At 43.2% G+C, this 15,000-nt stretch overlaps 1 protein-coding gene across 1 annotated transcript in view; it reads right to left on the minus strand.

Annotated features, from left to right (window-relative positions):
* The window catches only part of LOC122256100 (uncharacterized), a 502,784-nt gene that overhangs the window by 84,203 nt on the left and 403,581 nt on the right, over positions 1 to 15,000 (minus strand). Inside the window, exon 5 of the mRNA XM_086532461.1 lies at positions 4,001 to 4,153. Coding sequence (XP_086388587.1) covers positions 4,001 to 4,153 — 153 coding nt within the window. The remainder of the gene's footprint in view (positions 1 to 4,000; positions 4,154 to 15,000) is intronic.

Raw genomic sequence — 15,000 nt, forward strand, 5'->3', positions numbered from 1 at the left:
GCCTAAACGGCAGAGCGAGCGGCGAGAGCGCGCACCGAGGAAGGGAGGGAGGGCGAGACGAGAGAGCGGACAGGCAAGCGCGAATGTTTTCGAGCGACGACGTATCGCGTTCGAGAGGCAGAGAAGAGAGCGAGCGCGCGCGGTAGCCAGCGAGCCGATTAGAGGACGAATAGAGAGCCGCTAGCGAGAGGGCGCGGGGCGGGCGCGTCGAGCGCGCGATAGCGAGGCAGCTCGGGCGCGCGCGCGGCTCTCGAGCGCGCGCGCGGCGCGCGCGAGCTCCCGGAACGACTCGCTGGCGGATCGTGCGGAGAGAGAGCGCAGAGAGTAGGGGACAGAGAGGGACCGCGAGGGAGACAGCGAGCGAGCGGAGAGAGCGGCGAGAGAACTCAGCGAGGAGAAGCGAGCGAGCGCGAGCGAGAGAGCGAGAGAGCGCGAGACGGGCGGAGGAGGCTGCGGGGAGGCCGGGGCCGGGTGAGAAGTGGCAGGCGATGGCGCCCGCGCTAGATCGCGCGCGCAGAGCGCGCGCGAGAGAGCGGAGACGCGAGGGGAGGAGGCGGGCGGTCGCTCGAGCGGCCGCGCGACGGAGCGCGCGCGCGAGAGCTGAGAGAGAGCGCGCAGCGCGCGAGAGGCGCGCGAGAGAGATCTCGCGCGCAAACACCGCGAGCGCGCGCTGGCGTAGCGCGCGCGAGCACGCGCGCGCTAAGCTCGCGCGCGCTCGCGCTGCGGCTCGTCGAGCGCTGCGAGCTCGCTCCCGCAACCCGCGGATCTCTACTCTTTCTTTCTCTCTTCTCTCTCTCTCTCGCTCTCTCTCTCTCTCTATCTCTCTCTCTCTCTCTCGCTTATCTCTCTCTCTATTCTGCTGCGCTTCGTTCTTTCTCCTCTCTCCTCTTTCTATCTCTCTCGGTATGTCTCACTTCGCTTCTCGCGCTTCTCTTCTCGCCCTCGCGCTCTCTATCTTCTCCTCGCTCTCACTCTCTCTCTCTCTCTCTCTTTCTTTTCTCGCTCTCTCTTCTGCTTCTTCTTTGCCTTTTCTTCTCTTCCCGTTCTATCCTTCTCTTATCTCACTCTACTCTCGCTCTTCCTCTCTTCTCTCTTCTCTCTGTCTGTTGTCCTCTTGCTCTGCTCGCCTCGCTGCGTCGCTCTCTCCGCTATCAGGGCGGTATTTGGCTCTCGCGCTCTCCCGCGCTCTAGCTCGCGCTCTCGCGTCGCGCGCGCTCTCTTCTCTCTCTCCCTCTCTCCTCTCTCTCTCTCTTCTCTCTCTCTCTCTCTCTGTCTGTCTGTCTCTCTCTCTACTTTCTTTCCTCTCTCTCACTCTCGCCTTCTCTCTCTCTCTCTCTCTCTCTCTCTCTCTCTCTCTTCCTCTTTTCTCTTTCTCCTCTTTTCTTTCTCTCTCTCTCTCTCCTCTCTCTTCTCTCTCTCTCTCTCTCCCTCTTCTGTTTGACTATCTCTCCTCTCCCCTCCCTCTCTCTCCTCTCTCTTCTTTTTCTCTCCTCTCTCTCTCTCTTCTTCTTTTTCTTCTCTTCCGTTTTTCCCTCCTCTCTCCTCTTTCCTCTCTCTCTTTCCTCCCCCCTCACTCCTCTCTCTCTCTCTTTTCTCTCTTCCCCTTCTCCTCTCTGTCTGTCTGTCTGTTGACTCTCTCTCTCTCTCTTTTCTCTCCTTTTCTTTCTCTCTCTCTTCTCTCCTTCTCTCTCTCTTCTGTCCTTTTCTCTCTCTTCTCTTCTCTCTCCCCTCTCCTCGCCTCTCCTCTCTCTCTCTATCTCTCCTCTCTCTCTTCTCTTCCTCTCTTTCTCTCTCCTCTCTCTTCTCTCTCTCCTCTCTCTCTCTCTCTCTCTCTCTCCCCCCCCCCCCCCCCCCCCCCCCCCCCCCACCCCCCCCCCCCCCTCTCTCTCTCTCTCTCTCCTCTACTCTTCCTCTCTCTCTCTTCTCTCTCCTCCTCTCCCTCCTTCTCTCCTCTCTTTTCTCCGCCCTCTCTCCTCTCTCTCTCTCTCTCCTTTCTTCTTCTCTTCCCGTTCTATCCCCTTTCTCTTTTCCTTTTCTCTCTTTTCTCCCTCTCTCCTCTCTCTCCCTCTCTCTTTCTCTTCTTTTGGGTGTGTGGTGGGGTTTGTTTACATACATATTGTGTATGTATTTTGGGGGGGTGTGTGTGGTGTGTATATAAATATAGTATATTTATATTTTATATAATATATAATATATATATATTATATATACTCACAATATCCATATCCATAACATATCATCCCTACATACAAATAATCCCATACATATATATTTTATAATTTATTTTATATATTATATTTATTATATATATGTTGTTTTATATATAATATTATATATATTATTATAATATATATTTAATATATAATAATATATTTAAAACCTTTATTTCTCACATATATCAATACCCATATACATTACATACTAAACTTCATATATAGTTATATATAGGTAAAAAATCTATCTCTCTCTCTTCTCTCTCCTCTCCTCTTCCCCCCCTCTCTCTCTCTTTCTCTCTTCCTTCCTCTCTCTCTCTCTCTCTCTCCTCTCTCTCTCTTTCTCTCTCTCTCCCTCTCTCCTCCTCTTCTCTCTTTCTCTTTCTCTCTCCCTCCTTTCTCACTCTCTCTCTCTCTCCTGCTCTCTCTCTCTCTACCTTCTCTCTCTTTCTCTCTCCTCTTCCCTCCTCTCTCTTTCTTCTTTCTCTCTCTCTCTCTCTCTCTCTCCTCTCTCTCTCTCTCTCTCTCTCCTCTCTCTCCTCTCTCTCTCTTCTCTCTCTCATCCCTTTTCTCTCTCTCCCCCCTCTCTCTTTCTCTCTCTATTTATGTGTTTGTGTTTTTGTATAACATATTAGTGTATGATATATGTGTGTATATATAATTATATATATATTATATATATATATATATGTTAAAATTTATATTAAAAATTATATATATATTTATATATATATATATATACATATATACTCACATATATCCATATCCATACCAATACTACAACATACATACTACAATATATATTATATTATATATATATATTTATTTATATGAATTATTTTAATAATATATATATATAATATATATATAAATATATACAATATACTCAATATATCATATCCATAACATATACATACATACATACATGCTACATTTACTTATGTAACAAATATAATTTTATATATATATATTATATATATTGATATATATACAATTTTTTGTATATATATATATAAAATATTATATATAATATAATATATGTTATATATTATATATAATATATATATATTTATAATATAAATATATATACATATAGTAATATAAATATATATATATATTATATATATATATATTTTATTAAATAAAATATATATTTTATATATATATTTATAAAAATACATTTAAATATAAATGTATTATATATATAATATAATCAACATATATATATATATATATATTAAATATAATATATTATAATATATATATATATTATAATATATATATAATATTTTATATAAAATTTTATATATATATATATATATATTTATTACAATGAATATATACACAAAAGTATATTTATACACATCCCATACATAAATGATACTTTATGTATTTAATGTATATATATGTATATTATATGTTTTATATATTGTATAAAATACATATATATATATATATAATTATTTTATATATATATTACATACCCATTTTATTATATATAGTGTGGTTTTGTGTTGTATTGTTGTATGTAAATTTTTATGCTTAATTTTTGTTATATATCTTTACTATATATTATAACACAAAACAAAAAAAACCACACCCCTATTTTTATACATATCTAGCTATCTATCTATCTATCTATCTATCTATCTATCTATCTATCTATCTATCTATCTATCTATCTATCTATCTATCTATCTATCTATATATACACATAAATTTCACCCGAAATCACCCAGGACCTTCCTGCCCCCCCCCCCCCCCGCACCCCTAACCCCGCAGCTCACCTGGGTCCACCTGCGCCTCGCCCCTGTACCACACGGCCTCGGGGGCGGGCCGAGCGTCGGCCACTAGGCACTCGAGGGTGAGCGACGTGCCCGCCACCACCTCCACTACTGCGCCGTCCTCGAAGCCCACGATGCTCACACTCGAGGGCGCCACTGGAGGGAGAGAGAAAGGTGGAATGGGAATACCTGCGCTAGGAATAAGGAGTGCGAAATTGCTATTATCAGTTTTGCATGATTATCAATGCTATTTCCAAGATCTTACAGCACTTATGTCAGTAACAGTCGTAGTAGCAGCAATAGTGAAGTTAATTAATGCAATATAATACCTTTTACAGTAAAAATCCATTAATGCGATATAATACATTTTACAGTGATGCCAGCAATGGCAAAACCAAAACAAAGCCCAATACTGGAAGCATAAAACACTTCAATTCAGATTTATGAAAACATTTGACAAAAAAAACGCTATTCAATTCTTTTTCCACTCCCCTGCCCCCTCTCTACCCCCTACCACAATGCTCCCACCTCCTATCCCGCCATCTCCCTTCACCCGAGCTGAAAATATATAAAAGAAGAAGAAACAATAAAAAGAACCGGTTAATGCAAAACGAAGCGGGAGTAGATGAAAACTCCCGAATCATCAGCTGGCCATGACCCTATCCTGTACATCAGACTGCCATTTGCCCCACAAAGCCTGCAATTAACTTGAGGGAGAGTCGAGCGTTGACTAAAATCATTCTAAGCTCGACTGGCTTGCGTTGGTCTCTACTGTTCTCAGGAAGATGGCTGATTGAGAACGGACTGAGAAATATATATCTAACTATACATACGTACATAATAAACATGCACACATATATACACAAGCACACACACACACTCGCATACACAAACACACACACGCACACATACACACACGTACGCATACACACACAAACAAACGCACGCACACGTAAATGCAAATATAATTATATATATATTTTTATAAAAAAAATAATAATAAATATCATATATAAAAAAATAAATAAATTATAAAAAATTAAATTATAAATTATATATATAATACATTTATATTAATTTAATATATAAAAATTTATATAATTTTTAAATATATAAATAAATATTTATATATATATAGAGAGGGGGGGAGAGAGAGGGGAAAGGGGGTAGGGAGCGAGGAGAGGAGAGAGGAAAAGTGAGAGGAAGAGAGTGGGAGTGATATATAGTTTATATATATATAAATAATATTTATTATATTTTATAATAATTCAAATTTGTACTATGTATTATATTATTATTATTTCCCATTATAAACCTATATTATTTTATTGTTAAATATATTATATTATATTTTATATATAATATTACACGTAATTATATTATATATATAATTATATAATAAAATTATTATAATTATTTAAAATTTCGTGTATATATTTTTATATTCTATCTTTAATATATATTTTATAAATTTTTATTAATATCACACACAATAACTCTACCACTCTCTAAAAACATATCACAGACAAACAAAAACTCAATATCACTCAGACAAACTCAAAACATCACACACACACGATTTCTCACACAAAACAAACTAACAAAACCAAACAATCACCAACAATACATTAATAATACAAACTACACACAATTAACATAATCAATAATAAACACACACAAAACATCAAACAAACACATAACTCAAAACACTAAAACTCAGTCATTCACACTATACTACACAATCTCTAAGAAGATCTTACCAACACAACCCCACAACCATACTCACACACCTACCACTATTTACAAAAACACATCTCCCTCATCTCAAATCTTATCTAACTCAAAACCACACACACAATAAATCAATCCTACAATATCCCACTAAAACATATCACACAAATCTCTCTCAAACAATCACACAATAACCCCCACCCATTCTAATATACCTATACTTACATTACAATAATTACACTATAATCTCTATCACTATCACAAAAAACCCTAACACCCAACAACTCTCAAACACTAAAACTTCACAAAACTAATAACTAAACACAATATAAATTACCATGCTACAAATAAAACACTCTCTATATCATATCCTAATACAAACCCAGTCTCTAAAACATACACATTTCACTGATAAATCAAAAACCAAAAATCACACACTACATCACACACACAAAAAAACAAACACAATCACATCACATACACACAACACAAAACACACACTCAAAACAACACTCACACACACATACTACTCATTCAAATCACAAACATACACACTGACTCACACATGAATCTTAACCCACACCACCCCCCCCCCCCCTCCCCACCCCCCCCCCCCCCACCACCCCCCCCCCCCCCCCACACAAAACACTCTCACAAACAACACAAACAAAAAACACAACATAATATTTAAACACATCTAATACACATTACATACACACACACAAATAACCACAACTCAAACACACACAAACCAAAATCACACACACACCCCCCCCCCAAACACACTACACATCACAAAAAAACAAAAAACACACTTCTAAACACTAACAATCACACCAAACATACACACACAAACTCAAACACACATAAACAAAAAACAAACACACTACTACTACACAAAAACACTACTCAAACTTACACACACAACACAACACAAATACTCACACAACATCACACATTACATACATACACAAAAAATCACACAAACACATCACTCACTCAATCAAAATACACACATACACTAACACACACAGACTACACACATACACACACACAACTCACTAACACACACACACACACAAACACACAAAAAAAACAGACAAACACATAAACCCACATATCATAACACAATATCAACAAACTCACACAAACTCACAAACTCACAACAACTATCACAACTACAAACACAAAAAATCACAATCACATCACATACACTCAACAACACACACACAAAACACAATCACACACACAATGATCACACACCAAACAAACAACATATATAAAACACTCACTATCGCACTAACACAACACATCAAACTAAAACACTCACGAACTCTCTACATCAATAACTCAATCATCTACTCACTAACCCCCCATCTTCTATAGTATCTCTTACATATCTCATTCTATATTCTTCTCTATATTATCTCTTTCTCTTATCCATCCGTCTCTCTATCTTTGGGGATGGTGGGTGGGGGGAGTGGAGAGAGCCGAGAGCAGTAGAATGAGATCTCGAGAGATAGAGGGAGAGAGACGAGCATACACGGGAGTAGAGAGGGAGGAGAGCGTAGAGCGAGCGAGATCGAGAGAGGCCGAGATTGGGCGCGGGGGAAGGGAAGAGCGGGGAGATAGAGAGGAGGAGAGAGAGAGCGAGAGATAGCGCACCGGGAGGTGGGAGATGCGAGAGAGTAAGCGCGCGCGATAGCTTGAGGCTGAGAGCGGAGATTGATATGCAGGCCACTGAGAGCCTGCGCGAGCGGCGCGGGCTGAGGTGAGGATGCAGATCTATGCTGATCATGCGAGTGGATCTGGGGTAGGATGGGGTCGGGTATATGAGATATCTCGGCGCAGCGGGAGACGGCGCTCGGCAAAGGGGTGGAGTTCGCGGTATCTTCGTTAGAATCGAGACGAGAGGAGAGCGAAGAGAGAGAGAGAGAGTAGAGAGAGGAGAGCGGAGTGAGGAAGGCGGAAAGAGAGGGGGGGGGGAGAGGAGGGATGAGGAGCGAGAGCAGGCGAGTGCGATGTGAGGCGAGCAGGGGAGAGGAGGAGGCGGCAGCGGGGAAGAGGAGAGCGAGGGGAGAGAGCGGAGCGAGGGAGAGGCGGAGGGAGATGCAGATGAGAGAAGAGAGGGGGGGAGAGGAGAGAGAGAGGGAGGGAGAGAGGAGGGGGGAGGAGAGAGAGAGAGGCGAGGAGACGCGGGAGGAGGGGAGAGAGGGAGAGCGGAGAAGGAGAGTAGAGGAGAGAGAAGATGAGAGAGAGAGAGGGAGAGGAGAGAGAGGGGGGAAAGAGGAAGAAAGAGAGAGAGAGAGGAGAGAGAGTGGGAGAAGAGGAAGAAAGAGAGAGAGAGGGGAGGAGAGAAGTGTGAGTGAGAGGAGAGGGGGGGGGCGAGGAGAGTGAGAGTCGCATAGAGAGCAAGAGAGAGAGAGGAGAGAGTGAGAGAGGAGAGAGAGGGGAGGAGAGAGGAGGAGAGAGAGAGAGAGGAAGATGAAGGAGAGAGAGAGAGGGTGGAGAGGGGGGGAGGCGAGTGAGAGGGGTGAGAGGTAGAGAGAAGAGATGAGGAGGGGGAGAGAGCGGGTGGAGAGGGAGTGAGGGAGAAGAGAGAGGGATGAGAGGAGTGAGAGAGTGAGAGAGAGAGAGAAGAGAGAGGATAGTGAAGAGAGAGAGGAGGAGAGAGGAGAGAGAGAGAGAAGAGAGAGAGAGAGAGAGTATGAGAGGGAGAGAGAGAAAAGAGAAAGAGAGAGAGAGAGAGAGAGAGAGAGAGAGAGAGAGAGAGAGAGAGGGTGAGGGGAGATTAAGAGAGAAATAGAGAAAGAGAGATGAGAGAGAGGAGGGAGACAGAGAGAGACAGAGACAGAAGCGAACGAAAGGAGAAAGACTAGCGAACAGCACATATAATCGTTCACATGACGAGAGGTAATGGAATATCGTTAAAAACTTCAGAATCCGGCTTCCATATATTTTGATTTTCACAATGGCGTCGGCTGGTTGGAAAGGCTTTATTCTGTGTACGATTAAGGGGAGATTCATTTCCAGTTTAGTGTAAAATCGGCTGAATGCAACTAGAAAATATGTGCTAAACGGGATGAATTGACAGACGGAAAGGGGAGAGAGAAAGAGAGAGAGAGAGAGAGAGAGAGAGAGAGAGAGAGAGAGAGAGAGAGAGAGAGAGAGAGAGGAAGCTGAGAGATGAGAGAAGAGAGTGAGTGAGGAGAGGAGTGAGGAGAGAGAGAGAGAGTGAGAGAGAGAGAGAGGGGGGGGGGGCAATAAAACACATACAAGAAAACTCCACGTAAAGAATAGTGAAGATGTGAATTGTACAATTTTGCTTCTTGGAAATGGAGTCAATTACGAAAGCGTCAAGGAACGAAGTGAGAAGGAGAAACTCTCTGCAGATGGAAAGGTGAATAGGGGACCTTCCCTCTCACCCCTGCCTGCCCTTCCCCCTCCCCCTTCCTACTCTTCCTCTCCTCCCCCTTCCTCCCCTTTCCCACTCTCCCCCCTCCTGACCCTTCCTACTTTCTCTTTCCTCTTCTGCCTGACGTTCCCTACCTCCCCCCTTCCTACTCGTCCCCTACTCCATTCCCTTCTCCTCTTTCCCAATTCCCACTCATCCTCTTTTGGTCTCCCACTCCCTGACATTCCTACTCTCTCTTTCCTCTTCCTTCCTGCCCTTCCCCCTCCCCCTTCCTACTCTCCCTCTCCTCCCCCTTTCTCCTTCTTGTCCTCCCCACTCCTCCTCCTTCCTGCTCTTCCCCTCCTCCCTCTTCCTACTCTCCCCACTCCTTGCCTTCCCTGCCCTCCCCCTCATCCTCCTTCCTCCCTTCCTAACCGAGTTACCCAGTATCGGGTAATTAATGACTTCGAATATACAGGAAAAGGGGAAGAGAGATAGGAAGAGAGAAGAAGAAAAAACAAGATAGAAAATAAAGAAGAGTGATTCATTGACGCTGCGTGGAGAGGATAATGTTAAACACGCATGGCAAGTTGCCCGAATGTGCGTTTGTCCATGTGCTTTACTGGTAATCAGTTTAAATATTCCCTTTCACTCAATATATCAGTCTTCTTATAAGTATGTATAACAGTGAGAGAGAGAGAGAGAGAGAGAGAGAGAGAGAGAGAGAGAGAGAGAGAGAGAGAGAGAGAGAGAGAGGAGTGACGAGTGGAAGGAGAGAGGAGAAGAGGAGAGTGTGAGAGAGGAAAAGAGAGAGAGAGAGAGAGACTCGAGAGAGACTGAGAAGTAGAGGATTTGAGAAGCTAGAAGAATGAGAGAGAGAGAGTGAGCGAGAGAGAGAGGAGACGTACGACGTGTGGAGGATGAGAGGGAGTGGCTGGTGAGAAATGGAGAGAGAGAGAGAGAGAGAGAGAGAGAGAGAAAACGCATTCACAAAGAGGCAACCGGACACGCACGTACACACAAATTACAGCACATCACCGCCACGACCGCCACCGTGAGCGCAAAGGAGAGTGTATATAAAGTGAAACAAGAGCGACGTTGGCGAGGGTGAGGATGGGGGTTGAAGGAGGTCCAAAGGCCGTTTTGAGAGAGGAGGGAGGATAGGAGGGAGGGAGGAGGGAGGGCAGGAGCAAGGGTGTAGGGAGGTGGAAGGAGAGGAGGGAGGACAGGAGGAAGGGATCCCCAGGAGGGATGAAGGGAGGAGGAGGAGGGTAGGGAGAGAGGTGAGGACAGGAGGAAGGGTGGAGGAAGGAGGGAAGAGAGGAGGAAGGGTAGGGAGAGGAGGGAGGACAGGAGGAAGGGTGGAGGAAGGAGGGAAGAGAGGAGGAAGGGTAGGGAGAGGAGGGAGGACAGGAGGAAGGGTGGAGGAAGGAGGGAAGAGAGGAGGAAGGGTAGGGAGAGGAGGGAGGACAGGAGGAAGGGTGGAGGAAGGAGGGAAGAGAGGAGGAAGGGTAGGGAGAGGAGGGAGGACAGGATGAAAGAGGACAGGAGAGAGGATGGAGGGAAGAAGGACAGGAGAGAGGGAGGAGGGAGAAGCGAGGACAGGAGGGCGGGTCGAGGAAGGGATGAAGGACGAGGGGTAGAGGAAGGGTGGAAGGGGGAGGGAGGGCAAGAGGGAGGACAGGAGGAAGGGTGGAGGTACAAGGAACAACAAGAGGAATGGTGGAGGGAGGAGGGAGGATAGGAGGGAGAGTGGAAGAGCGGGTGGAGGGAAGAATGTGATAGAGGTTATGCGAGATATAAAGGTACATAAGATATCAAATAAAATTGTGATGTGTTGATATATTCGGAATCATGATAAAACGTATTTAGTCCTTATGAGAGAACTGGAGGGGCAGAAAGAGGAGGGGGGACTACCGGTTGGAGGGTGGAAGGAAGACCAACTGGAGGGCGGAGGTCAAGGGAACCAAAGGAAGGGGGAAGGGAGGAGAAAGGGCGAAATGAAGGGCGGAGGGAGGAGAAAGGGCGAAATGAAGGGCGGAGGGAGGAGAAAGGGCGAAAGGAGAGGCGGAGGGAAGATCAAGGGAAGGTTAGAAGGAAAAATAGGACCAAAGGCAGGTAGGAGAGATGGGGAGTATCAAAGGAAGGGCGAGGGGTGGGGGGGGGGACCGAAGGAAGGGTGAGAGGCAGTTATGACAAAGAAGTCCTTATCGAGTATAATTTCACGTAATGGTGTGGCTCAGGAGCCATTACTCGCCCTCTGGCATGATGGGTGTAAGGTATTAAAGAGCCATAAAGCTACAAGAGAGTCGGGGAAAGATGCCGTAACAAGGTCATTTACTTCGCTTTCCTGATGCTCGCTCACGCACTCGCGGCCTTGTTTAAGCGCGCACATGCTCTCTCATTCACGTACGTTCGCACACACACACTTGAGGATTTTTTGTGTTTGGCTATGTGTATTTGTGTATCTGTTTGTGTCTGTGAGTCTGTGTGTGCCTTTCTGTGAGTCTGTGTGTGCGTTTGTGTGTATGTGTTTCTGTGTGTGTGGTTGCATTTAAATCTCTGCATAAAACATTATCCTCTCACTATCCCTTGTATTTCCATTCTTTTTCTTCCTAATCCCTCCTCCCAACATTTTAATTGCAATTGCATCCATCTGGAGCTTTTCTTGTACCAGTGCAAGACCAATCTATTTTCCTCTTAACTCTTTCGATCTGTCCTTCTCCGCTCTTCATTTCTTTCTCTAGTACGTTGTTCTTACCTGACGACCTTTTTCATTTCTCAATACGCCTCCATATTCACATCTCGAAACTTTTTAAATGTTTTTTTTTTCTCTCTGTCTGAGAGTTCAAGTTTTTTTTTGCGTCATGTAGATTCTTAACTTTCTTTTTCCGTCTTAGATTCAAGTTCCCAAGAAGTGATGTCTTTTGTGTGTAAATGATTCCTTGACGAGGACTGCTTTTGTTCTTCTTCTGTCCCTCTCGCTCTCTCTCTCTCTCTTCCTTCTCATTGCCACTCTCTCTCTCTCTCTCTCTCTCTCTCTCTCTCTCTCTCTCTCTCCCGCTCTCTCTCTCTCTCTCTCCCTCTACACACACACACACGACACAAAACACACACACACACACAAATCACACTACACATCACACACACACACAAACACACACACTCACACATCACACCCACACACACCACACCATATATTATTTGTTATATATATATATATATATATATATATATATATATATATATATCACTCTCACTCTCTTTCACTCACGTACACGCATGGGCGTTTACACACGCTTTTATGTAAGTGTGACCAAGATTAGATAAGTTCTTACTTCAAGCCGTTTTTGTAATCTTATTAGTTACGAAACATCTTTAAGTTTTCTTCGTAAGTGCGTTTAACACTCGGCTGCTATCCTTTTATGCAACATTCTTCGGAGTTTCTAATATATTCCCACTTTTATTCACTTTTATTCCTTTCCCTTTCTATTCACTCTTCCATCCCATTGTTATTCCTTCTTCTTCTCCTCCACTTTCATTCCCTTCTCCTCTCCTCTTACATCCGCAATCGAATAAGCAACTTACCTCCATTTTCATGTTATTCTACAGCGCTAAATAACCCAGACCCGGAACTCTGCCACTGCTTTTTCCTTGTGTCTATCTTGTTTGTCTGTCTTTTATCTTCCTCTCAAGAGACATAGTGGCGTCTGTCTGTATGTCTGTGTGGCCTGAGTTTACCCAGAGTTAAGAGTGGTATGAGGCTTTTATTTGGCCAGTGCAAAGGGTGTTGTGCCGACGTGCTTACCCAGCGCCGGGAGTGTTATATAGCTGTGTTTGCCCATGCCAGGAGTGCTGCGTGCTGTGTTTGGCCAGTGCCCAGAGTGGTATGGCTGCCGCATTTTGTTGTGGCAAGAACGCTGTGTTGTAGGACGGTTTTCTATTTTTGAAAAATGAATTTCAATTTGCAGTTGCTATGTCTCGCCTTAGTGTCTGGCGCCATTACGTTGTCACGACAACAAGCTGCTAGTACTGTAAATCACTTGCACACACACACACACACACACACACACACACACACACACACACACACACACACACACACACACACACACACACACACACACACACACACACACACACACACACACACACACGCACACATAACCCCCAGCCCACGCTTTCCAGAGCATCTGACAACACGAAGATCTTAACAAGCTCGCCAAGAACACCGTCAACAGAAGATTAATAAGCTCTAACTTAGTCCCATCAACCTGTCAGGCTCAGACAAGGAGGCAAAACTCTTGCGCTAATAAGTTGATCATACTTGTGTAAGAATTCCTATTAGTGGTCGCAGGCGTTGCCCTGGTTACTTAACAGGACTAGACCAACTCTTGCTACTCCTGCTCGTCGCCGTTGTCTCCCTTTCCCTCCTCCTCGTCTTCGCCCTTTTACTCCTTCTCGCCACCGTCTTCCTCTTCCTCCTACTCTCCCTCAAGGTCTTCTTCCTCTTCCTGCTTCTCCTCCCCATAGCCCTACTCTTCCTCTTCCTTCTTCTCCTCTCCCTCCACTCGTCTTCCTCCTACTCCTCCTCCTCGTCGCGCATCTATTTTTCTACATTTTCTCTTTTTTCTCATAGTCCTCCTCCTCTTCCACTTCCCACTTATTCTTTTCGTTGTCCTCCTACTCCTACACCTCCTCCTTTACCTCGTCGTCTTCCTTTTCCCCCTCCTTCTCCTACTTATCTTACCCTCCTAATACTCTTCGTCGTCTCATAACTTTTCCTGATTCTTCTCCTAGTCCTCGTCGTCCACCTCCTTCTCCTCCTCCCCTTTCTTCACCTCCTCCTCCTACAGCTCCTCCTTCTCCTCCTGTTTGTCTTGGCATCGTCTTGGCAGACCCTTTTTCCTGTCTCTGTTTCAGTCCTTTAGTCTCGACGTTTTATCCGCGTTCCCTCTGACTCTCTCTTTCTTTTCCTTCTTCCTCTTGCTATTATCATTACAGTTATCATCATTGTTAATCATGTCACTATCCATTATAGTAATGATGATGATAATGGTAATGATAATTGCCATAATTATGATGCTACTACTACTACTACTAATAATAATAAAAATAATGATGATAATTATAACAAGGATAATAGAAAATTATAAAAAAAATAATGATAATGATAATGAAAATAACACAACAACGTAACAATGGTAGAAATGATAAGGATGATAATGATAATGATTATGATGATAATTATGATAATGATACTAAAGATAATAATAATGGTAACATTATTAATGAAAATGATGGTAATAGTAATAGTGATAACAATAATGGTGATGACAATAAGGACAGTAATAATATTATTAATAATACTAATAACGAAAATGATAACGATGATAACAGTGATGATAATCATGATAATGATAATGATAACAATTTAAATAATGATAATGGTGATAATGATAATATTGTTAATGGTGATAATGATAATATTGTTAATAGTTGAATAATTAGTGATAATGATAATCTTTATGATAATGATAATTATTATGATAATGATAATGCAAATGAGAATAATGGTAATGATGATAATAACAATGATAATGATAATAATGATGATAGTCTTAATGATAATGATAACATAATAATGATGATAATACTGATGGTAGCAATAATATCAATAATAATAACCATAATGCTAATTATGGTGAACCGGGAGTTCATTTAGTTAATTATGAACGACCTTAGTTCCTCCCTGATAAAGTTATTTGTTATTTATCCGACTTCATAGTTTGAATACTTTGTCTTTGTTTATTCGAAGCAGGAGCGTGGTGGTTCGCGCGCGCTCACCCTATCACCCTGTCGCGGCCCTCTTTCCAAA

This window comes from Penaeus japonicus, unplaced genomic scaffold, assembly GCF_977035675.1.
Source record: "Penaeus japonicus unplaced genomic scaffold, GWHDUDI00000001_assembly GWHDUDI00000037, whole genome shotgun sequence".
NCBI classification, from domain to species: Eukaryota; Metazoa; Arthropoda; class Malacostraca; order Decapoda; family Penaeidae; genus Penaeus; species Penaeus japonicus.